This window comes from Falco punctatus (genome assembly GCF_963210335.1).
Source record: "Falco punctatus genome assembly, chromosome: 1".
NCBI lineage: Eukaryota > Metazoa > Chordata > Aves > Falconiformes > Falconidae > Falco > Falco punctatus.
The window spans coordinates 109,439,124-109,462,787 of record NC_137580.1 but is presented as its reverse complement, the minus strand read 5'-3'; the positions used below and the strand labels follow the sequence as shown (position 1 = coordinate 109,462,787).

Sequence of the window (23,664 nt, the reverse complement as noted above, 5' to 3'; positions counted from 1 at the left end):
GTGAGGGGGATTCCAGTGCAATGGGAGGGGTGCTTCCTCTCCTGGAAACAGCACAGACTGATACAGTTAATGCTAAACGTTGACTTTTCGGCCAGCTAGTTACTATCTTTCTGGTCTCTATTTATTTTAGTGTTGTATTCTGTCTTTGACAAGTGATAGTCTGTGAAGGTTCTTTCCGAAAACACTATTAAGAAATCTGTTTCTGCGCTGTAACGAAAGAGAGGTTTGGTATTAGGAAGGGTATAGTAGTAGGAGAGTGATAATGAGGACAGCTACTTAAACTAGAACATTTACGATTTTTAGCTGAGACTATGTCAGATCCTAGAATCTTCATTAAAACATGAGAATGTTTGTAACACATACAAATATAGAAGTTTGCAGGATCAGATTTTACAGTCTAGATACGTATGGCACTTTTGGACTCTTGGTTAGTGAGTCAGTCATTTAATTAACATACTTTCATTTGTTCAGTTTGTGTAGCTTGGAATGCAGAAAATACTATTTACAGCACTTTGTGTGTTTGTCAAGGCATGTGCCATGTTTAACAAGAGCTGAAAAAAGCTAGTAACTCTGTTCTCCTCTTTCCATCCCAATGAACTCCTAAGGTCTGGAGAAAATGATGTGGAATATAGCAGTAATATGGAGCTGGAGGAAGGAGATCTGATGGAGGATGCAGCAGCTGCTGCTACTCCTGGAGCATCAGGTATGAAAAAACAGCCTTCAGAATTCCTGTGTATGTGATACATTGCTGGATTCCTTCCCCTGTTCTTGGAAGCAACACCAAGCTGCATGTTCTGCAGGCATTTCTATTTTTGGAAATGCTGCATCATGTGGTTTGTACTGATTATTGCAGTGTAGCAGAAACACTTCATTGGTTCAATAAAAAAAAAAAATGGGGGGGAAATCTTCTGAATCTGCTTGTTTAAAAATGATGCATAAGTTTGGAGGGAAGCTTTTCTGCCTCTTTGAAACCCCTTCCATTCTGGTCTAAAGCAGACTGACAAGCAACTTTTACTGATGTCTGTGTGGCCTCTGAATGTGTGACACATTCACTTGGGTTTTAGTGCACTGTAAAACCTGAAGTATGTGGAGGGAATGAAGTAAAGAATCCTTAACCAGTCTAGCAGAAATGGAGTTTAAATGCAGTAATGAAAAGGCACTCTTAAGATTTCTTGCAGCCTGGAGATGATCATAGCCCAAATTAGTCATAGGTTATTAAGATTCTGAAAGAAAAATATGTGTATGGAATACAAGTGTATTTATTTCTGGCAAAGATACCTGAAGTGGCATTCACTGGAAGTGGGCTTTATGCTGCTGTGGACGTCTGCTAGTGCTTGAAGGACAGACCTGGTTTTAGCTGCTGTTTCAAAACAACTGGGAAAATTTCTTATGACCTAGGAAGCTGAGGGACCTGTCTGTTTCCTTCCAAAAGGATAGCCTTTTGAGGAGAGAGGCACAGTGGCTGTAGAAACAACATTTATTTTGGAGCTTTTAAAAAGTCATTTTTAAGAGCATTTGTAAAAGCTGACACAACCTCTTCACTTGAGCTTTTTGCATTGACCTGCTTCTGCTGTTTTCCAGTCTGAATGTTAGTAGTGTCACCTGTCTGTGTTGGAAAGGTGTTCTTCTAAACTGTACTATTTTAATCTCACAGATCTAACTATTTTCTCTGAGTGTTCTCTTCATCTTTTGAGTGCCTTGGCCACTATGTAATGGGAACATGGTAACACAGAGCAGAACATGACTGAAAATCCCCCCTTCGTTAATCTAATTGTGGGGAGGGACACATGACACCTAGAAAGTTGATGTGCATGTCTTCAGAATAAATGCTTTGTGTATTGATCCGTTTACCAATCTATTTATTAATATTAAGAGATTTACATAAAAGGTATGAAGTGAAATATTCCCCCCCTCCCCCCCCGCCTGGTGCTTTTTGGCTTAACCTTCCAGTTAGAAGGGTATCTGATTGCTTTCAGAATCCATAAATCCATGAAATAATACTGGTGTCTTGTTAAGTTGCTTGGAATGTTTTCATTCCTCATCTGCTTGTAGAACCCTGTCTCTTTATTTGTCCAGGGAATAATGCAGCACCTGCGTCACGTATATGCATGCTCTCTTTCTGTGACTTCCCTCAGGTACTAGCCATGGCTACCCCAGTGCAAGTGGAAGACCTTCAAGGCGAGGAGGAAGTGCCCTAGGCTCAACATCTAGTAGCAGTTTGCTAGATATAGATCCCTTAATTTTAATCCACTTGTTGGATCTAAAAGACAGAAATGGTATGGAAAACCTTTGGGGCCTGCAGCCACGTCCACCTGCCTCCCTTCTGCAGAACAGAGGTAACTGTACATCGTATGTTGGATGGTTTAATTCCAACCTGGGAGTGTCTCTGAGAATGCACTCCCAGAGTTCGAAGCAGATTTGAGGAGGGGAGGGAGGGAAGAGGGTGGCAGGCAGTCCTCGTTGAGAGCTGGACGTCGTATCCTCACCTGTGCTCTGTGTGCTGCATCTTACTGACAAACGTTTGTTGTCTTAGTGGTTGGCCTCAGCTTGAGAGCGCCGGATGACTCGACTAAAAGCAGAAGTGTGTGTCAGGGGGGTGTGTCTTATCTTTTCTTGGGGGCCGTGACTGAACTGGCTGGCTGATGCGTGTAGCAGCGCTATAGATGCACAGTTCACACAATTTCTTTGACTACAACTGTGGGAGGTGAAGGAAAGGCCCTTTTCTGGAAGAGGTTAGTACTGAAGGACTAACCGACACAAAACATCTGTCTGCTGAGGAAGCAGTTAGGCCTCTTGCTTCATGTGGTTTGTACACTCAGAAGCTGAGTTCTAGGAGCACAGTGATACTAATGCGAAAATAAATCCTGGAGTTTACTTTTGTGTGAAAAAGACATTTAGATTTAGAAAAATGTGTGTAGTAGTAAGGCTGGAAAAGCATATGTAAGCACTTGCAGAATTAAAAATGGATCAAAATGTCAGGAGCCAAAAATAGTGATGGTATTTAGATAATTCAAGACTTAAACTGAACCACAAATACTCTTTCAGGACCCTTCAGCCGAAAATGGCAATTAACTTCATGTGCAGCAAAAGCGAGAGAGCTGGCAGTTCGGGCACTCGTGGCTGACACTGAAGGTTGCTAGTTTCTCTTGTTTTGTTAGTGAAGAATTAAAACGAAATCAAGCTCAATAACACATTTGTCATGATTAACACTTATTTGGAGCTACCTGGCCCACTACCTCAACATCTTATTTCGGGTCATTCTGAAACAACCATTTTGGTGACTTTGTAGAACAGAAGAGAAATAATGGTCCGTTTGCTACAAATAAATCCTTGCTTTTGCTGCAACAGTGACATTAGTGTTACCGAATGTAAAAGCTAGCTCAAATTGTTTGTTCCTTTGTGATTAGGTTTTTAAATGTGGTCACATAAACAGATGAATTTTCAGCTGAATGTCATCCTTATTTCCAAAAATGGAAGTCACTTCCATAAGTACAGAAAGGGGAGGCAGCAGACGAACAGTGTCAGCTCAGTTTTACCTGGAAAAAGGCCTAGACAAAAGGACTTTAAGAGAGGGCATTGCACTTTGTGCTGTACTGCTCGAGCAAGATTAACCTCTCCTGTTGTGCTAAACGGCTTCCTGGTCATCTCTAGCTACTGGCTACAGCTGAAATTACCTGTTCTGCTGAGCTTCCCTTAGGGTCTGACTGTTCCCAGAGCTTATTCGAGTCAGTTAACAATGAGAAAGCTGCTGTTACGTCTGGAGTTTGCCAGACTTCTCCTAAGGTGAAGGTTTCTGAGAGCCACTTGACTTTAGGGTCTTGAACAGTGGAATTTGCAGTGAAACACTTACAGAATTTATAAGGCTTCAAATAGACATCAAAGTTGATCTAATTCCAGTGAGCAGCATGTAAGCTTACTTGGGTATTAGCTCCTCAGCATCGTCTTCTGGTGTTAGGTACTTAAGGGAATTCCTTCCCTAGTTTCAGATTTCCTTGATCTCTATACATTAACGTGGTACGTTGATGGTATGAGCATCTTATACACACACTTAACAAATACTATAAAAAACACTAACAAATTTGACATAAACTGATAACCAGGCTTGTGAACTCAAGCTTGTCTGGCAATACAGAGCAGTAGCTCCCTTGCCATCAGAACTCCCACAGCAGTACTGCGAGCCTTGCTGCTTCCAGCGGGCACGTTTGGGGCCACCTTCCATGGCAGGCAGGGAATGAAAACCTGCTGTCCTGCTCACCGTGCAGCACTGGCAACCTAAATACAGTGCTGGACCAGTACAGAAGGATGTGTCTCTGTCCTTCGTTTTTATAGCAGGGCAAAGGGTAGAATTCTTACAGGCTGTTAGATGTCTGGTTTTGAGAACAGTTTGACTTATCTGTTGTGTTCTTCAACTTTTCCTTTGGTAAAGCATCATCCTATTCTCTAAAAGATCGAGATCAGCGGAGACACCAGGCAATGTGGCGCGTGCCACCTGACTTGAAGATGCTGAAAAGACTTAAAACACAGATGGCTGAAGTCCGAAGCAAAATGTCTGATGTCAAAAACCAGCTGTCAGAAGTGAGGAGCAGCAATGCTGGCTCATGCGATGGACAACCCAGCTTCTTCTCCATTGAGCAAGGCGCTCTGGCTGCCTGCGGAACAGACAGCTGCAGCAAGCTGCAAGAAATAGGAATGGAACTACTGACAAAATCTTCAGTTACCAGTTGTTACATAAGGAATTGTAAGTGCATAGAAAAGGGGGGATTTAAATGTCAGCCTTACAGATGCCAGCTGTATAGTTGGTTTATATATCCAGGCATCTAGACATAGAGCTTTTGTAGTTATTTATACTCGAGTTCAGCTGTAAGAATCCAGAAACAAAACCTGCACTGCCTTTGAGTCAGTAAATGTTACGGAAACTGGTTTCAGCCCTTCTCAGTAAAAGCACCAAGACTTTTGCTCCACAACCGGTAACACACCTAATGCAATGAGAATGTTCTGAAGTTTAATCCGGTATCAAAGTGACCCCAGCTGAAGGTCACTTCTTGTTGACAGCAGCTCTGCATCAGGCTCATCCGTGAACTTGAGGATGTTTCATGATGCTTGTCAGTGGAAAAAAAAAAAAAAAAAAAAAAAAAAAGTTAAAAATTCAGACTTGCTGTGCTTTAGTAACTTGAAATCTTGCTGAAATTCAAGTAAGCCAAAATTCTCTCAGGAGGGACTTGACCTTTCAAAAGGTCACCTCTTCCAAAGAGGTGCCTGTCTGTTGGTGTGTTCCAGTACTGCCACAGAGTCCTGGTGGCAGCACTAGTGAGCCCGTGTGGAATCTTTTGGATACCAGCACGAAGGCTGTGCCAGTGCTTTGTGGCTTGTGCTCCTGAATAAAAGCAGTCATGCTTAACCCTCTCTCACTTCCCTGTTGCCTAGGAGAGATGATTTTCCAGTCTTCTGCGTTTTGGTTCAAGTTATTGCTTGTATTTTGAATGAGCAAGATGAGCAAGAAATGGATTATAAACAGGAGTGGACTAAAGAACCAGTAGAATAGTTCTGTTCTCCATCCATTCCAACACTGACCTGCAAAACAGGGCTTTTGCAACTCCAGCAAAGGTCTGTTTTGCATTTCATTGCTCCCACAGAGCAGAGAATTTCTTCTGTGATGGTGCACATTTAAGAGAGTTGTGTTAATGTTTGGAGCCATGAATTTGTGCCATGAATAAGTCACAGAAAGATCAAACCACTTTATTGGAAGTGCCAGCTTTTGTGTGTTGTGTGGGTTTTAATACCACCTCTTTCCTTAGCAAATGCCTCGTCCTCAAAGGTTACTAAGGCAGTGGGCAGTCGCTTCGTTCTGCATCAGAATGGGAGGGACTGTGCTCTGTAAAACAGGAGCAATCTTGTGATTTCTGTTGAAGCCTAGATCCCCCGCCTTTGTGGGGTGTGGTGGCAACAGAACTTAGTGTTACTGCTCCTCTATTTCTCCACCTAGAGGAGTTTCTGCAGCAGGATCCACGCTGACACACACTCAGAGTGGTTAATTTGGGAAGTGGTAAAGCATGTGAGTCCCATAACCTGCCTTTCACTCTTGCTTTTGAGGTTCTTTGTTACCTTGGACATTGCTTTAAGAGCCAAAGGGACAGGTTTGGCTGTCCTTACCTTTTATACTTCCAGGATGGCTGAAAGAACCTGGATGCTGGCTCTCTGAAGGATGTCTTAGTGTAAGGCAGGTGGACATGACTCGTGCAGTCTTGGCTGCATCCATAGCCAGTGAAGGTTCCCTGTAGCCCACATCTTTGACGGGAAGGGTATGGGAGTTGTGTGTGGGATTGGGAGGTAATGAGCAATGAGACTAATACGGAGCTTAACTTCACTCAGAACAAGCATGAAGACTGCAGCAGTTTGACCGAACGTTTGTCACATCTTAAAATATTTTTGCAGCTTCAAGTAAGAAAAGTAACTCACCCAAACCTCTTCGCTCTGGAGCAGCAGGCAGTCTGTCTTTACGAAGAGCTATGGACCTTGGGGACAGTGGTCTGCGTTTAAAGGGAGACAGTCAGACTGCTGAAGGTAAACAGGGTCATCTTTACTTGTGTGGTGGGGCGCATCTTAGCATCTCTGGTACAAAAGCTTTTCAAGAAAGCTTTTACTTGGCACCTGAAGTTTCCCTGAAACTTGGCTGGAGCCTTTCTCAGATCTAGTTAATGTTATTGTTTCACAGCAGATCGGCTGTGAAACAGTGCCGCACCATTGACTTATCAGAATGTAAATATTTATGTTACTTCCAGTCTCTCTGAAGATGTTTCAGGAGCTAAATTTATAGTGAAAATCACAGATCTGAAAAAATGAACCCAGGCTTAAGTTGTGATTTGACTTAAAGGGAATTCATGAAAACTCCAGATACATGTGGTGAGAGAATGGTATGGTATTGCTGCTCCCAGGTTTTACAGTGCCCTTCCTTAAGTGGTCATGAAATGTGATACCTAACACAGGAATTGGTGGTTTGCCCCTCTCGAGTGTTCACAGAATGAATGGGGTGTCACAGTTATTTTCTTATAATGCTTAATAGATGCAGAAGGCTTGGGTGAGAAATGGAATATACCGTAAAGTCATTACTCGGTGTAACTGTAACCTTGTGCCTGCTGTCACCCTTGTCTGAGATGAGCAAGGCTGCCTTGCTGCAGCCAGGCGGCTTCGCTTCTGTAGCGGGGACAAATGGCAGCGAAGAGGGTGTCTGTGCTACCAGAAGGTGAGTAGAAGGTAACTACGTAAGATAGGGAAGAATTCGTCAGTACTTGCCGAGTCTCCCGTCAGAAATGGCAGCTGAAGCGGGAGCCCTGTGTGTTAGGGAGTGGCTATCAAATGGTGTGTGGTGCCATGGGTTGGCTTGAGAATGGGACGTTTTAAGAGTGAGGGTGAGGAAGATGCACTTGTGCATAGGCTTGTTTGGAGCCAGACTGGTGATGTAAAGCAACTGGATGTTTAGTGTTTTGAAATAAGGCTCGATGTGCTTTGAGTTTCTCTCTCTCTTTTCTCAGGTGGCATAGGGAGCTCAAAGCTGAGCAGTCGGCATCACTCTGCCAGGCCCCTGGCTAACAGCGGTGCTTCCGAGGCACTGCCGAAGCCAGAGGAAAGACCTTGTGAAACTTCAGATTCTGATGCGGGAGTTTCTGGCTTAAATGGCTTAGCTGCTGTAGAGAAGACCAGAAAAGTCAGTGCTCTAGGGTAAGGGTTTTATTCTTTTTATTTCTTGTTATCTCCTCCCCCCCTCCCCCTTCCCTTGATCTAGGGAAAAAAAATACTAATCTACTAAACCCAGGTACTTGTAGCATGGAAGAGAAATTACTTTGAAGTTTGCTTGGTTGCTGCCGTTCCCTCTGGATATCAATTTTTGGGCTTATAACTAGGTTATAAGTCATCTCATCTTTTTTTTTATTTTTTCTTTTATTTTGATCAGCCATGGATGTAGTCTTGGCACTTTGATTTGAAAGGCAAGCCCATCTGTTTTCCCACTATTCCTTGCAAAATATCTTCTAACTTAAATCTCACCAGTTTTGATTTCCTCATTTAAGACAGTATTTTTCACCGTGACTCTGCCTCTCAGCAATTTCATAATAACTCTCTGCTGGCTAACTGAGCAAAGTGCAATGGAGCACTCAGGTGTTGGATTTTTTTCTCTAAATAACTAGAGTCACCATTTTTGGAAAATACTCATGGTAAACTTTTCCAACTTTGTTTTTTTCAAGACTTTAAGTGTTTCTCAATCAATCAAAGCTGGGGGCTTAAGTGGGTATGCCAGAGACCTGAAACAATGCGTAAAACTAGATGTAACTAGATGTGGCACTAAAAGGATTTACTTCCATAGCTGGATTAAAGCTGAATTTCTAACATGGCTTTTTGTATTTCTCCTAAACTCTTAAGATCAAATTCAAAAGGATGTCGTACAGAAGGAGCACAGTCAGGTGGTCTGGAAAACAGCTCTGAAACGGGTGACGTGCAGGGTATGCTTTCGGAAGGTGCTTCTGCAGGGCCAGAGGAAGGTAAATGGGGTGTTGTAGAGGGCAAGTGCAGTGTGACAGCACTCCTGTCTGTGCTGATCCATTCCTGTAATGGGAGTAGCTTGAAGGGGAAAGCAAAAGAGGGAGAAAAAGAACCCTAGTCAAACTCCAAAACCTGGTTTCATGGCTGTTGAACTTTGCTGTCACATCTGGTAGCTATTGTATAAATCTCAGTGTGGAGAGGACCTCTCTGTGGCACTGCTGTCTGTGGAGAAATAGTGGTGTCATGGAGCAGCAGGAAGGTGAAGACTGGGCAGATAATGTTACTCGGTGCCATCTATTTCTCTGGGCTACTGGCTGCTTCTTGTACCTCTTGACATGTCTCAGGGTCTTTGCTTTGGTGCTCAGTGGGAAAGGATTTCTTGTCTTATTAAAACAGTAGTGACCTTGGCTTTTAAGTCTTCTGCCTTCAGGGACAAGCCACATTGATAACTACCTCCACATCTGCACTAGAATCTCTCCAACACTTCATTCCTGTTGGGTATTATGGTACGTAAGCCGGTTTCCTTAGAGACTTGGAGGAAACTTTTCCCCCTCCTTTCCTGCATCCTTTCCGTGCTGGAAAAAAATGTTATTGCTTTTTTTTTTTTTTTGAAAGTCCACGTAGAAGAGTTTTTTCTTATCTTGCTAAAACTCTCCTGCCTTCCACCCCTGCACTAATTTGAATTTCAATGACTGAATTGTAGCGCAAAGCCTATATTAAGGTGCCAGCATCCATCTCTATCTGCAGTGTGCAATATTGTGTAGGAGTTGGCATTTACAGAAGGTCTCTCAGTGACAAAACTGAATTTCTGCTCTTAGTCACTGCAGCGTGATTGTGATGCGCTCCCGCAGTTCTCCTATTACAGCATAGAGCCCAATAGGAAAACGTTTTAAGAACTGAAACACTTCATTGTTAAAAACCCCAGGAAACAAATACTAGTGTGTTAGGGGGGTTTTTTCCCTTTCAGAGGAGAAACTGCAGTAGAGTTGGCACCTGCTTTACTTTTCTTAGTAATATCAGCTCTTAGGAAGGAAAGGAACTGAGCAAACCCCTTTTGTCACCTACAGAACTGTGCACCTACAAAAAGGGAGAGTGTTGGCTGCCTTGAGTGCACACTCAAGGTCTCGCAAAACAGAAGTCATCTCGATTACCAGCAACTGTGGTTCATTTTTGTAGGAAGAGCGTGGGGTTTGCATGTGTGGCTTGGACAGAGTGTTGCTCTTTGAAGGGTCTGTAGGTGCCTCTGCTCCACGGGTCACTCTGCCTCTTAATTGTTAAAAAACACAACTTTTATTTCCTGCCCTCATCGCAGAGGCAGACAGCGCAGCTGGCACCTGGCAGGGCGCAGCTCGGACAGGAAGGAGCTGTGTACACCCGAGTGCGCTCAGCTGGTGGCATGCTGGAACTGCTCCTCAGCTGAGCTGCACAGCAAAACCAGGCTGTTTGCAGAGCTGGTACCTGCTGCTCCATCCAGTTTCTTGGTGCTTTGGGAAAGACCCTGAGCTCTGAACATGCTCCTGCTGGCTCTCAGTACTTGCTATTGGTACTGTTACATGTGGAAAAGTTGAATGCTTAAGCTACATAGGTGTTACTGCCGTCTTTTTGGCCTTGTGGGTCGTTTTGGGTTGCTTTTTGGTTTTTCTGCAGCTGGGGTATGTCAGAAGCGTGTCCTTAATCTCCTACCAGGCATGAGCAGTGACAGTGACATTGAATGTGACACAGAGAACGAAGAGCAGGAAGATGCCACCTCTGCCTCGGAGGGGTTTAACCACGCCTTCTCTGCCCAGTCCTCGGGCGAAGGTAGAATTGATGGTGAGAGCCCCCTCCCTGCACACCCCCGCGAGCCTGCCTCGGAGCCCCGCTAGTACAGAGCGCTGCAAACGCAGAGATCACGGGGGTGCTCAGAGGTATTAAAGCTCAAGCAAGTGCCAGTAAGATTTGGAACTCTTCTCTTGGGATTCCAATTACAAATGGATTGAGACAGGAGGGGGAAACTCTTTCTAGCCTTGAGAAGTCAGTTTAGGTGAATCGCCCAGGGAGGTGCTGGCAAACCCGTAGCTCTAGTCCTGCACTGGGGCTCCCCGCATCCCAGGATGGGCACTGTAAGTAGGCTCCTTTCAGGGAGGTAACCGCTGCCTTAGACACGGATTTGCGTCTTAATTGGCAGGAATATGCTTTGAGCACTTCCATGGAGTTTCAGAAACTACTATTTGTTTGAAAAGCTTTAACCTTCTGATCACATTAAAAGCTGTAAGGTGACCGCTGCCACTGCGTGAGGCTGACTTCTGGCCTGAATTAGCCTCCCACACCGCATTAGCGGCATGGCCTAACAACTGGTCTCAGTAATTGGAGTTTGCTGCTTTGCTATATGTCTGCAGCAGGTGCTGAAACCTCACAACTCATCCCAGGAATCACAACATTGCTCATCTTGTGCTTGACTTAAAGGGGTCTTATATTTAAGACCCTGTGGCAGCGTTAGCAGCGTCGAGCACATGGCGTATGGGTGGGTTGGGGCTGAGGTGCAGCCCAGCGGGCCTCGCAGGTGACATGATTGCTGCCTGGTAAAGGTGACTGGCTCCTCGTGTGGTTTGTTTGCAGCCTCGGAGCGGTGCTCTGCGTTCCCGGAGGGTGATCAAGGCTGTGCTGACGATCTCAGCTTTGTGGCTGGAGAAGACGGTACCAGGTAACAGTAACCATTTGCCTTGGCCTGTCAGGGGGCTGTGGCCCCGGGGCCGCACCTTCCCCTGCTGCTCCTCCCGCTGCAGAGGTCAGGGGCACTGTGTGGCTTACTGGGAGTAGGGGCGAGTGTTTGTACATCTGATGTGCTGCCATCTGCCCCCAGGAGACCGACAGGGGACAGGTGACCCCTGCTCTGCTTCGGGGGGCTCCCCAGGACCACGCAGCTACCTGCGTTTTTAAGGCAGCCTTTAGAAAGGGCATGGTGCTGAGGGCAGACTGGCTGCGCTCTGCCTGCTTACAGAATCATCAGTAGGAAACTGGGGTTGGATTTAATTACCTGGCATAAAATTTTGACTTAAGATGAGGTTTGCTTGAAGCCTTAAAGCTGTCGTGCTCAGAGGGTGGTCAGTGAAAGCTGGCTTTTCTTGGAGCAGATAGAGAATGGGCCTGAAGAGCTGCTGGCTTGTGTCCCTGGGAAGAGCTGCATTTACCCTCTGGAGCTTAGTCTGAGGCTGTTGTTTCTGGCTGTGTGCGCGCTCCATGCCGTCGGTGACCCTTGTGTAGTTCTACAGTTGTCTTAAACCTGTGAGTGGGGCAAAGTGACCTCTGAAGGCCCTTACACTAAAGGTTGCGTTCCCACTGGCTCTGCCGGCTTCACATGCTCTGAAGAAACTGCCTGAGAGGTGCTGGAGCCCTGTTCCAGAATGTGTCCCCTGTTCTGGTGGTGGAATAACCACAGGTGTGTCAATGTCCTCATTTTACTTGGTGTGAGCCGGTTGTGTCAGACTGCCGAATCCTGCGGATGTGGCTGGGAGGGTGTTGGGGTAGAACCGCTGGCACGGCAGTTGTTTTCCCCAGCCCATGACGTGGACCAACTACCCCCATTGCCAAACTCTTTGCCACTGTGCATTGCATTTTGAGCTGCTAAACTCCTTGTGAAGCTCTGCTGAGAGCTGAGTAGCTGGTTAGTGACAAAGCATGAGTAGCTGTAACCGCTGGCTGTCCTCATCTCGGCTGGCCCTACCACCCTTGTTTCTGTGTGACTGTCCCGGTGTAAGTGCTGTACAACTCCTAGTTTAAAACTGTTTGCACTTTGTTAATAAAATTAATGTTGAAATCTGATGTGAAGTTTTAGATGTTTGTGTGTAACTAAGTAAAATGGTAGGAACTGCTGGTGGGCTCAGCTTCCTGCTTCGAACTGAGCTGCTGTAATGCCTGAGTGCTTAGAGAGGAATTTTCTTCTGCCCTACATCTGTCATTTTTTCCTGAATTATTCCATGAAAAGCATTTAAATCCATCTGGCATTTTTTAAAGCTGTGTCGGTAGAAGCCAGACCACATCCTTAAACCTTCTCTATTCAAACAGGCAGCGAAGAGAATCGGCACTTTCTAATCAAACTTGGGTTTGTATTTAGGGCTGGTGGTGTAACGGCTGCACTGCCGGTGACAAGCCACACACCGCAGCAGTGCAGTGCGAGTGTTTACTCTTGTACAGGGCTGCATGGTGATTATTATACACAGCTCAATTAGCAGTAATCATGGAGCTCTGCCTCTTCAGCACTCACAGATGCTCTGCTCTTATTAAGAGGCCCAAGCTGAAGGGGATTGGTTTTGATGAGCCACACAATCTGTTCTGGAGTTGGTGTCCAACCTTCATGGGGCGAGGAAGGAGCCGGCACCATCCTGCTTTGCTCACCTCATGGAGAGCTAGGGGCTGCGCAACTGGGTTTTAAACCAGAGGTGGGGAAAAGAGGCTTGGAAAGCTTATTTATCTGTGGAATTAACTTACACCGTGCTGTAAGAGCCCCTTCCCTCTGGGGCTGCCGTGGGCCCTGGGTAACCATACAGGGCCTGTATCGGCCCGTGCTAGATGGCGTCATCTGCTGCCGTATATCACATGCAGGAGTCTGCTTTCACCCCAGTAAAGACATTTAAGTCTGATGGTGGTTGCTCTCTTGTTGGCTCTTAAATAAACAGACTATCTGAAGTGTGGTTTAAATTACTGTTTTATTAAGATATTGGTAAAACTTCAACAGTTTTTCCTGTATAAACAGCTTTCATAAATAAAAGATGGATGACTAATACATGGTTATAACTAAACTCATATGTGAACTGTAGAACAAGATTGCCAAGGGAAAGTCCCAGCGCTGTGAAATGGTTAGCTTTAATTTATTCACTTCATAAAGAACATGTTAGTTTCATGAACAAGATAATACAGAAAGGTTGACAGGAGCACCCAGTGCAGCAGCTGACAACACGCCTGGCTACCTACACAAGTACTCGTGCAGGAGTAGAAGTGCTCAGGGTGGTCTCAACCAGCTCCCCCTGTTCTTGTTCCAAGATGTCTTCTAGCATAAAGGAGAGAAAAAAAACCCAACAGAACACAGTTGTGACATACAACAGTTGTACTAGACCCTATCAGTGGGGTTTGTTTTTTTTTCTTTAGCTTTAATGCTGGCAAGTATAGTGTGATCACCTGCTTAGCGAGGGCTGGAAAAGGGGATGAACGCTAAAGTCGAGAGGTTGTGTCAATGCGTCGTTATTACTTATTGCACATGATACAAGGGTAGAAAGTTTTGTTCCTGTTGCAGAGAGGATATGAATTAAAGAAAGATTGCCCTAAATTACAGGCATGAACAAAGCTGCAGTATCCCCTTCGATGGCTTTGTTTACGTGACAAGTTCCAAGTGAATAAATTGTGCTAAAACAGCCCCTAATTTAGACCAATCTTTCTCATTAATTTTTTTTCCCGCAGAACATTGCCAGGGTCAGGAGGATTTAGTGGACCTGAACTACAGCAGCCATATCTATAAACACAGAACTCGTTATGCCTCAGCTTATCTGCCCATAGGACAACGCGTTTCTCACTGACACACAGTGTTCCAAAAACAGAGCGGAGTTTCTATGATGATGTACCACTATAAATGTGGCGTAAGTTAAAGTCGGCTTTGACATTGTCCTTCGGTGTTACAACGCAATCGAACTCAAATACTGAATGGTTTGAACTTGCAAGGACAATTGATGGCACTTCTAGGTAAAGAAAAGTTATATACATGCGTTTCCACCCACCTTTAGTGCAAATCAAAACTGTTAACAGCTCCCTGGTCTGGTGCTATACTGCTCTCTGCAACGCAGACATTCCTCAGAGTTGCACATTTACAAAGTGTACACAGGAAACTACCAGAGTGGGGATCGAGTGAATCCCGCTAGTACTCACAGTGAAGAGCTTACGAGTGAGTTTTGAGCAGCTTCAGACAAACAGCCTGGAGGCCATTTCTCAAAACCAACACAATTTAATAAAAAAAAAAAAAAAAAGAAAAAAAAATGTTTTCACTACCTACCTCCTAGTTCTGCAAACACGGTTAACACGTAAACTGAAACTGATGCGGGTTGTGTTAACGCGGAAAAGGGATACTTCAGCTCTTTATTGGAAAGATTCGTTATACAAATTTCACCACCACTAAGATACACGATAAAAATACAAAACACAGGTCACAGACTGAATCTCAGTATCAACAGTTAATAAATACAATTAGATACTTTTATATTAGCCTAATATTTTTACATTGTCACCAGATGGACGATCAAAGTACGAGATACAGAACACTTAGATACCATTAGAGAGGGATTATTGCTTACGTTAGCAAGCAGCAAATAAGGGCACAGGATTCCAAACTGAAGAGAACTACTTCCTATCACCAGTGGCGTTAAGAGAAAACACTGCATTTCACAAAGCACTGCTTTTTTGTCTAGTGTGTAGAATCAAGAGCAGCATATATCAGACCAATAACCACTACTTTTAATATTATAGAACTTTAAAGGACTTACCTTACAAATGGTTCCTATCTACTCTATAAATATGCATTTAGTGAAGAAATGAACACTTGCTATCTATACAATGTTTTTACCTGACCACACTGGAACTACGATGGTAGATTTGATTTTTTTCTTTTTCTCCTAGCGAGATAAATGGTATGAGTCGCAGAATTATCATTTATGAATCCACACCTAAAAAGCTAGATCCTTCCCAAAAACAGCACACGTGCAGTCCAGCGCTCTTCCACTGCTCCTGCAGGCTGGGAAGAAGTTTTCTCATCCGTAGCAGTTTTTCACCCTACTTTATTCCCACAAAGAATTGCACTTACACCACCTTTCTCTCCGAAGCGCGACAGTCAGCTATAAGATGGACTTTCAATGTGTCATTATTACTGCAAAGAATTTAAAACAAAGGCAGCGCAGAGATGCCCCAGAGTTGCATATTTTACCATTTCATGGTTTCTCAAATTTCCTCAGTAAATCTGACTTGGAACGTATGCTGCAGCTAAAGAGAACGTTGACAACAGCTAAGGCTTAATAAGATGACAGATAAGAGCCAATGATCCCATAAGATTAAACAAAAAGTCTGAAAAAGATCAAAGGAATCTAAAGCCACACTCCAACTCCTGGTTACTCACAAAGCCTTTTGCTGTTCGTCAGATTGCTTTTAAAATAGTGCATCAAAGGTAGAAGCAGCGGAAATTGGCAGTATTCAGACCTTGCCATCTCGTCGTGTTGAATAATCTCCTGACTACTTAGTATTAAAATACTTTGCAAATTCTAGCTAAATACTAATACTGTTATTGTTACTGCTAAAATGGTATGAATTGTATGATAAATGCCTATGAGGACTTTATTCATACTCTTCCAAATGTCTTACTGTAACAAAGAATAGTAACGGGCTGTGTATTTAGTGGAGCCAATGGGAATCGTCTGCTTACTTATGTCCCAGTTAACCCTTCCCCGAGAGCAGGGGAAAGCTGGTGGGTTCCTTGGTTCCCTAGTCTGATCAGTAACGCTCTGCTTATGGAAAGAAGGGCAAAGGGCACCTGACATTCCTCACCCTCCTTCCTGAACCCCGGGTTAACCGAAGCAGAGCTCTGGCTGGTCAGGGAGTTTTATCCTCTCCACTAAACCCCAAGCGCAGCCCCTGCTCATCTGTGTCCACAGCTTTTCCGTCTGCTTTGGATCGCTCCGGCAGCCTGGCAGCCCTTCCTACACCTGCTGGAATACACCACGTTGCAGCAGGAGCGCTACTTGGAGGCACAGCATCCTGCCATACTCCGTGCTGCAACTTGATACTAAATTATGCCTTTGCTATCTAGAAATCATTACTGAAACCAAACAGCTCATCAAATTGCTCATTATCTCTCGCAAGCAGTTCTCTGGTTTGACTGGTTGAGTGACAGTAGTGTCGTACGGAACATCTCCACGGATTGGTTTCTTTTAAGACCTGAGATGAAGTTAGGGTGGAAAGAGGTTGGCTCAAAGCATTAAGCACAATCATGTTCAATCAAAACTAATTGAGAACGGTTTCCTAAACTGACAAAGAGAAAAATGCCACTAAAAGCACCAGAAAGATACGAAATTCCCTACACTGCACTTCTAGCCATAGGAAATAATTTTTTTAAAAACTACAAAAACCAGTTTTCTTCATATTCCACATTTTATGTTACATGAAAAAAAAACCAGGTAAATAATAAGTCTGTACCTCAACTAGAGTCTGAGAACAGAGTAGCAGGAGCTCAGTTTGTCCATTCCCAAGTTACCTGGTAAAACCCTGTATGGCTTTTAGTCGTCTACCTGCAAAAGTGGATGTCATTTTCTAATTCGCCACAATGCTCGCCTGAAATAAACAGAAAGCAGAACACAAAAAAACCCACAACCCACACCTTGACTTCTATGGAAACTTCCCCCCCCCAAAAAAAAAAAATTCGCAGTTCTAAACCAGGATCCTTCTTTACATATTGCTCCACAGACGTATCTCAGGCAGGTTCAATCTCTGTGTTTTTAAAGACACTTAACCTAACCGTGTCCTTCCAGGTGAACCGGCTGTTTGGCTTTCACTGGTGAATGTGGCTCGATACTGGTGTGTGCGGGTGGTCGGGTGGCTGTGGCATTGCTCTGGGTGGCACCACCAGCAAACTTCATTGAGATTGAAATGACTACATTGGTTAATTCCTAGATCTATTTACACATGGTTTGAGCTTTGCAGGGGACTGGAATACAGTTCTGAAATGCCCACCTTGTTTCGCTTTCTGATGATGCCAGTTTTATTTTGGGAATGTCTACTTTGGGAGTCGGACAGGGGAACACGAGGGGGATGGTTACATGTTACAGCATTGATGAAGGTATGAATCTGCTATACAATTACTTTGTCTTCGCATCAAAAACATGCTCTCACTGTAAGCGTTATGACTAGCCAGCCTCCACCACGGGGAGTGTCTTACCGACAACCTCGTGCTACGGCAGCCCCGGACAGGTAAGGACAGACTCGATCCTTCTATATGGGAAGGCTCACGAGCCAAGAGCGGCGTGTGAAACTTTGGTTTGAGCCTGGCTCCTCGTCGTCTCTTCCCGTTACAGAGCCGGAAGGGAAAGAACGCAGCTTGTTTTCCCAAGGATTTGAACAGTTCATCTTCCAGCCCAAAGAAGATGGGGGATAAACCCTTCACCCTGTAGATGCTCTGCCCAGCAGCACCCAAACTAAGAGGAGCGTTGTACTCGCTGGGATCACTCTGTCCACAGATCGGTGACGTGCTGCGCTCCGGTGATTCGTTCTTCATTGCTAAGCCGTGGATCAAATTCGCGCTCTTTGGTATGCCAGGACTAAACACTTGGATTGGTGGCAGACATTTGGCACTCTGAGGTGTACTAGTTTCTGTTTTTGTCAGGTCTAAATAGCCTGGATCATCAAACGGGTTAATGCTGGACCCTATGCTCAAGCTAGTTCTGTCGGTGAAGGAATCCACGCGTCCCTCATACCCTAGGTCTGCAGGTGCTGAGCACTGGTGCTGGGGCCATGGTCGTTTGCAGTCTCCATGGTTTTCCTTATCTTCCCCACTGTCTTCTTGCCCACCTTGAAAAGAGTTCTCTGTCCAGTCTGACTCCTCGCTAACATTAACTGCTGCGTTCATGTCCCTGAGAAATACCACAATGACAGTAATGTTGTCGCTGGAACCGGCATCCCGAGCAGACGCCACTAATTTATGTGCTACCATGCTGCTGTCGCCGTTGTTCTCCTTTAGATGGTCAGCCACCACTTTGACTGCCTCATCGGGATTGACTGTGTCATAGAAGCCGTCGCAGGCTAAAATGAGGTAGTCTTCAGAGCCATCTAGTACAGTGGAGGCAGAGTCTGCATCCCCACAGATATATGGCTTGTGCTCAGCATCCCCTGTAGGAAAACGACAGAGATATGCAAGACCGTGGGTTTGCAGCCACGGCATCTGGAAACCTTTTTATTAACACAGCGTGGAGCCAGTGACTCTTACCCCAAGTTAAAGCAATTATTTGGAAATTATTCCCTCAAACTGCAGAGGAAAAAACCAGAGGTTATCACTCTCAGGTCTATCTTCAGCTGCATTTCAAATTTTGATCACTAGAAAATTGAAAGCTTTTAATTAAAAAGAAAAGCAATTCTCAAAAAAGGAATTAAAGCCCCCTCTTACCAATCGCTCTGGAGACTGACAAGCTCCCGTTCACCCTCCAGGCTCCAAACCAGACCACGCAGCCGCCGAGCGCCTCAATGCGCTTCTTCTCATCCTAAACAGCAAGGCGACAGAGTTGTTTGGACAGAGCGTTCAGTGCTGCCGCCGCATGCCCAGCACTTAGTAAACATTGGGGGTTTGCACAGACACAGCGCGGTGGAGGCCACAAGCCCAACAGATGAGAACTAAGGATTTGCACACAAATCCCTACCAACTTCCAAGCAAACCGGGATAACTGGAACATATGCCACTGCTCCAGGAGACACTGGCAAGGCACCACTCAGTGTCCCAGCATCCCACATAAAGCTGATACCTGTCAGCTTCAGCAGTAAACACTGCCCAGGCGCATTATAAACAGGCCATTCTCACCTCTCGGTCTGGTTTGTGGGGTTTCATCAGTTCCACAGCTTGGCCTTTCCTCACGAGCATAACCTGGGAGTCCCCAAGCCAAGCCACATGCAGCATATTTCCTCGGATGAAAGTCACCACCCCTGTGGTTCCACAACGCAGGCTCTGGAAAAAAAAATATGAAAGTTTAAAAAAAAATGCCCCAAGTTTTAAAGAAGTAAATAAGAACGAGTTGTAAGTATTTTCTTGCTTAACTCAAGGACAGAACACATTGATATTCCAAATCCACAGCCTGTTCCCAGGGAGGCACAGGCAGCGCTTTCCTTACGGCTACGACCGTTCAGAAGTAACGGCCCCTCAGAGCCAACCTGGCTGAACGCGAGTGATCGATTCTGCCCCGGGACTTCCCCTGCATGGAATCGCGTTGCAGAAGCCGGGCTCTGCTGGCGATCTGCCGTGCTACTCTCCTAGTTGACTTCCCGTGCCTGTTTCCTATCTGCCGATAGAAATGCGTGTGTGTTAATGAACTCGGAGGGAGGTTTATTTGTAAGCACTGCGAGTTCCCTGCACTCAGCTTGGCCCTTGCATGAGTTTAGGAAGCCTGGGAGTCACTTACCCATTTATTCTTCCTTTCTGGAGCTAAGAAAAATGTATGTTGTAGAGATGAGGGAAAAAACCACCCCAAGGACTGAACCTAGTTAGCATAGGTTTAAGTAACAGCAGCATCCTTCTAAATGAACTGGATGTTGTGAGAAGTGGAGGCTGACATCTTCACAGAACATGGAGAAGCCCACCAGTGGGCACCGGCTCTATGGGCTGTGCATGCACAGCTCTGTGCTGCCCCTGGCCTGCACTTGGCACAGCACCTGGAGCACCTCTGCTAACAAGGACAGGCTTACAGATGATTACTTTCAGGGTCAAGCCCAGGTAACTCAAATCACCTCTCTGGCTGCCTTCTGGACAAAGCGCTCATCGGTCACCCGGAAAGCTCGGCACAGTGCCTCTGCTGGGTCGTGCTGAAACATCTCCTGATGGACCATGTTCACGTGGAGATGGATGGAGGCATAGATGGCAGCATCCACTCCCCCGTGGCCATCAAACACTGCGAAATAAGCTTGCTCTTCTTGGTCCTGTCAACAGAAACACATTGAGAAAACAACTCGGGAGAAGGCAACGCAAACAGCTAATAAGATTGTCTTAAAACTTTTGAACTTGAGATTCATGGTGTCGTCACTTAATTACACTTAGAGGTAGAATCTCCACTGGAGAAACAAGCTACTGGGACCATCTTCACTTCCATCAATGGGAAATTTCCACCTTACTGCTGATGAATTGTACCTGCAAACTGCGAGAGAGGCCCTGCAAGAATCACCTGCGTAGCGCTCTCAGTGCTCCTTATGTCCCATTTGTTACTATTCAGTCACTCAACTCAAATGAAAAGTGCCATTCTCATCAAATCGTGCAGGAGTTTTTGTGACGGTAAAAACCACAGAGAGAGAAGCACATCCAATCCAGTTTGCATGAAGTCTACATCAAGACTGGAATCTACCAGGGATAAAATGCCAGTACAGGTAAAAAGTGAAGTCAGCCAGCCTCTGCTTTCATTCTTCCGTATCACCGTAGATGCCTGCTTTTTAAAAAACCAGCATGTGCTCTCTCATCAGATAATTGTGATTACATTCAAAAATGGAATACAGCAGAATCACTCATCTTCAAGTCAGTTTTCTCAGCTTCCCCTTATCTGTTTAAACAGAGAAACAATGCTGTACCAAGAGACAGCAACTCCTGTGCCTATTCATACATAGAGCACACCAACCCACTGTCAGCGCCACTTCAACCTTGACAGCCATCTCAATGACTAGAATATTTGTACATTGTAATTTTTAAGTAATGGGCTCCAACACAAATTGGAATAAGAAAGCTGACAATTGACAGGCAAAGGAAATACCTGCCTCTGTTTGCATTAATATCATTTAAAGACAAGAATGTGGGTGGGGCAGAAAATGGTTATTAAAGTGACAGGTCGTAATAAAGTATCAATTAGGCAGCATTCTGATCCTAAAGGTAAAATTCTTGCCACTTTCTTCTATTTGCCATTCTTCAGCGTCCGGTTTTATATCTGAAGGAAGAGCAAGCCTGAGTGTTTGACTGATGGCCACATAGAGAAATTAGTGAGGGGTAGTCTGGCCCCAGTTCCTCCGTAGTACCCATGTTGCTAGATTCTTGTGTGAACCGCACCCCACTCTCCTCGAAGTTTTGTGTTTTCTGTTTGGTTTTTTGTTTGCTTGTTGTTTTGGTTTGTTTTTTTTAAAACTTTCCTTCCTTATTCTTGAAAGAAAGGGTCAAAAAGCAGTACAGACCCACCCCTGTAGACAATGGGCTTCCATGATGAACTGTAAGGTGAACCCCTTCCTCAGTTCCGCTGGCAACCCCCTTCTGCACCTGGGCACCTTCAGCCAAAGAGAGGCTCCTACCTTGATTTATCGCGTGGTGCTGCAGCGCATCAGTTGCCACTCACAATAGCAGGGGTGCTTTCTGCACAACGGCATGTCAGGCCTTCAGCCACTGCATGAGTGGCTACATCAGGATGGGCCAGGTACAACCTTCTAGGTTAGATGACATTTCACCAGAAGTCGGTGAAAAGTGCTCTTTTATTCTACATACCCTATGTAGAAACCACATCACGCTGCTGCTATGGTTACAGAATATCAACTGAACTGACTTAAGACCAGGTTTCTCTCTTGACTGTCAATCCTCCTCAGGCCCACAGGTATGGCTTTCATTTCCATAATGGAAGACTGCCTAAATTTCCCCCAAAATGGAATTTGAATTTAGCATATGTATTTGTCTTCCATGTGATCTCTTTTTACCTCAAGATTGAAGAGCATGTTGAAGTCTGGGATGCAGACGTGCTTGTCTTCCATCTTTCTGCGCATATTCTTGATGGCATGGATGGATGTCTCGTAGTAGCGGTGGGGCTTCGGCTGGAGCGGAAAGTCTTTCACCCAGTTGCTGCAGATCTCATGCAGTTTGCTAAAGACTAAGCGGGCTAGCTTCACCGTCTCAATCTCTGGGGAAGGCAAAAACCACAAATGAAAGGCTAAGAGCATTAGTAAGTGATAATTTTTTTCTTGCTTACATTACAAAACCATTTTAGCCACGTGGCTGAAATGGATGTCAGCAGGGAAATTCTGGGCTCTGATGCATAAAAAGAGGAAGCCAAACTCGCCATAATCAGCATTCGCCAGTAAGCAGCTCATTGTTTGTTTGTCTTTTTAACTTAAGCATTCCCCCATGCCTTTGGGGAACTCATTTGCAGCATCAGTAAAAAAGAAAAGCAAATCCATTTCCCTCAGTGTTTGATCCCCTGGGTCACTGCACGGGGTGGTGCAGCAGGGCCATGGCAGCTCTGACAGGACTTTGTCATGGCATGTAGCGTCACATACAAAAGCCACGATCCATTACAGTGATGTATTGGTTTTAGACCAAACTATCTATTCCAGACAACACCTCACTGCAGAACTGAAGCCACACAGTAGTAAATAATCTATAGAAATCAGGAGCGTTACTTTAAGATGTTCTGGCAGTGCACACGTTTAGTAGTGCGCACACTCAGGTACCTTCTTAGTTTCGTAACATTATTTCCAGATTCCTGACTAGACTGTGTGTCAAAGAAAACTGCATAAGCAAATGAGAAAACGACAAAGGTCTTAAATTTAAAAAATACTAAACTGTCACTCCTGAGAAATAGTAATTTTAAAACGTGAAAAGTCAGGGAATTGATGATTGTTCTGAAATGCAGAGCAGGAAGACAGAAAGTAAGCATCAGAGCTGAACACATCCAAATCTCTTTGTTCATGATCATTGACCAAAGCCAGAGATCTTCAAGGCTAAACAGCAGCAATCCATGGGTGTCAGTCACTCCTGGAGGAGGAATGGCTCAAAGAACAGGGAGTGGAGGGGAGAGTTACAGCATCTCTCAGTTCACAGAAATTCTGTGAAGCAACTAAAAGGAGCATTTACTAATTTCTGTACTAAGGTCTACACAAGATGCGGGCTCTAGTGATCAAAGGGGCCAAGATCCTTGGGAAGAAAATATTTTCCCAGCTCTGCTGATTATGAGCTGGTTTAAGCTCGATCTGTGAGAGCAGCCGTTAAGCTGGGAATAAGCTATATACACAATCAAGAGAAGGAGTCTTAGCTTCTCGATCACGCAGCTTTAAAAACAGGTGGTGGAAATCAAATGACTGGGGTCATCCCACCACTGCCGTAGTAATGTGCACCAGTTCCCCACAGCACCTATACTGCTTTCACCAGTGCCACCAGAAATCTCTTTGCTGGGTGTTATATTTCAAGATGGAACATGTACAGCCTGACACATCCAAATTATATTTGCCAGAAGTGACCCTCACAGACTTGCTCTTCCATTTCTTTCTGCTGGGCATCTATGAAGGGAAACGGTGTACATCTCAATGTGATGTGGCTGTTACGCTTCACAGTGTCACTCTGAAGGGGGAAGGGACTAAATCCACTGGCTGTACTGAGATACCAAAAAACCTTCCCTAGCCAGGAGTATGCGT

At 44.9% G+C, this 23,664-nt stretch overlaps 2 protein-coding genes across 11 annotated transcripts in view; one reads left to right on the top strand and one right to left on the bottom strand.

The window, feature by feature from the left end:
• TRIM37 (tripartite motif containing 37) overlaps positions 1–12,333 on the top strand; it is a 30,937-nt gene extending 18,604 nt beyond the window's left edge. Inside the window, exons 17-26 of one of the 10 annotated variants that reach the window (XM_080382744.1) lie at positions 606–703; positions 2,136–2,336; positions 4,427–4,738; positions 6,433–6,561; positions 7,530–7,716; positions 8,413–8,531; positions 8,949–9,038; positions 10,219–10,332; positions 11,131–11,215; positions 11,784–12,333. In XM_080382744.1, coding sequence (XP_080238870.1) covers positions 606–703; positions 2,136–2,336; positions 4,427–4,738; positions 6,433–6,561; positions 7,530–7,716; positions 8,413–8,531; positions 8,949–9,038; positions 10,219–10,332; positions 11,131–11,215; positions 11,784–11,814 — 1,366 coding nt within the window. In that variant the 3' untranslated portion in view covers positions 11,815–12,333. The other 9 variants (XM_080382747.1, XM_080382741.1, XM_080382746.1 and 6 more) reach the window with 9 other exon arrangements.
• An 865-nt stretch (positions 12,334–13,198) lies between these two features.
• Positions 13,199–23,664, bottom strand: part of PPM1E (protein phosphatase, Mg2+/Mn2+ dependent 1E) — a 69,895-nt gene continuing 59,429 nt past the window's right edge. The window contains exons 3-7 of the mRNA XM_080383366.1: positions 21,955–22,154; positions 20,026–20,214; positions 19,106–19,249; positions 18,698–18,791; positions 13,199–18,423 (exon numbers count right to left, since the gene is read on the bottom strand). Coding sequence (XP_080239492.1) covers positions 17,354–18,423; positions 18,698–18,791; positions 19,106–19,249; positions 20,026–20,214; positions 21,955–22,154 — 1,697 coding nt within the window. The 3' untranslated portion in view covers positions 13,199–17,353. The remainder of the gene's footprint in view (positions 18,424–18,697; positions 18,792–19,105; positions 19,250–20,025; positions 20,215–21,954; positions 22,155–23,664) is intronic.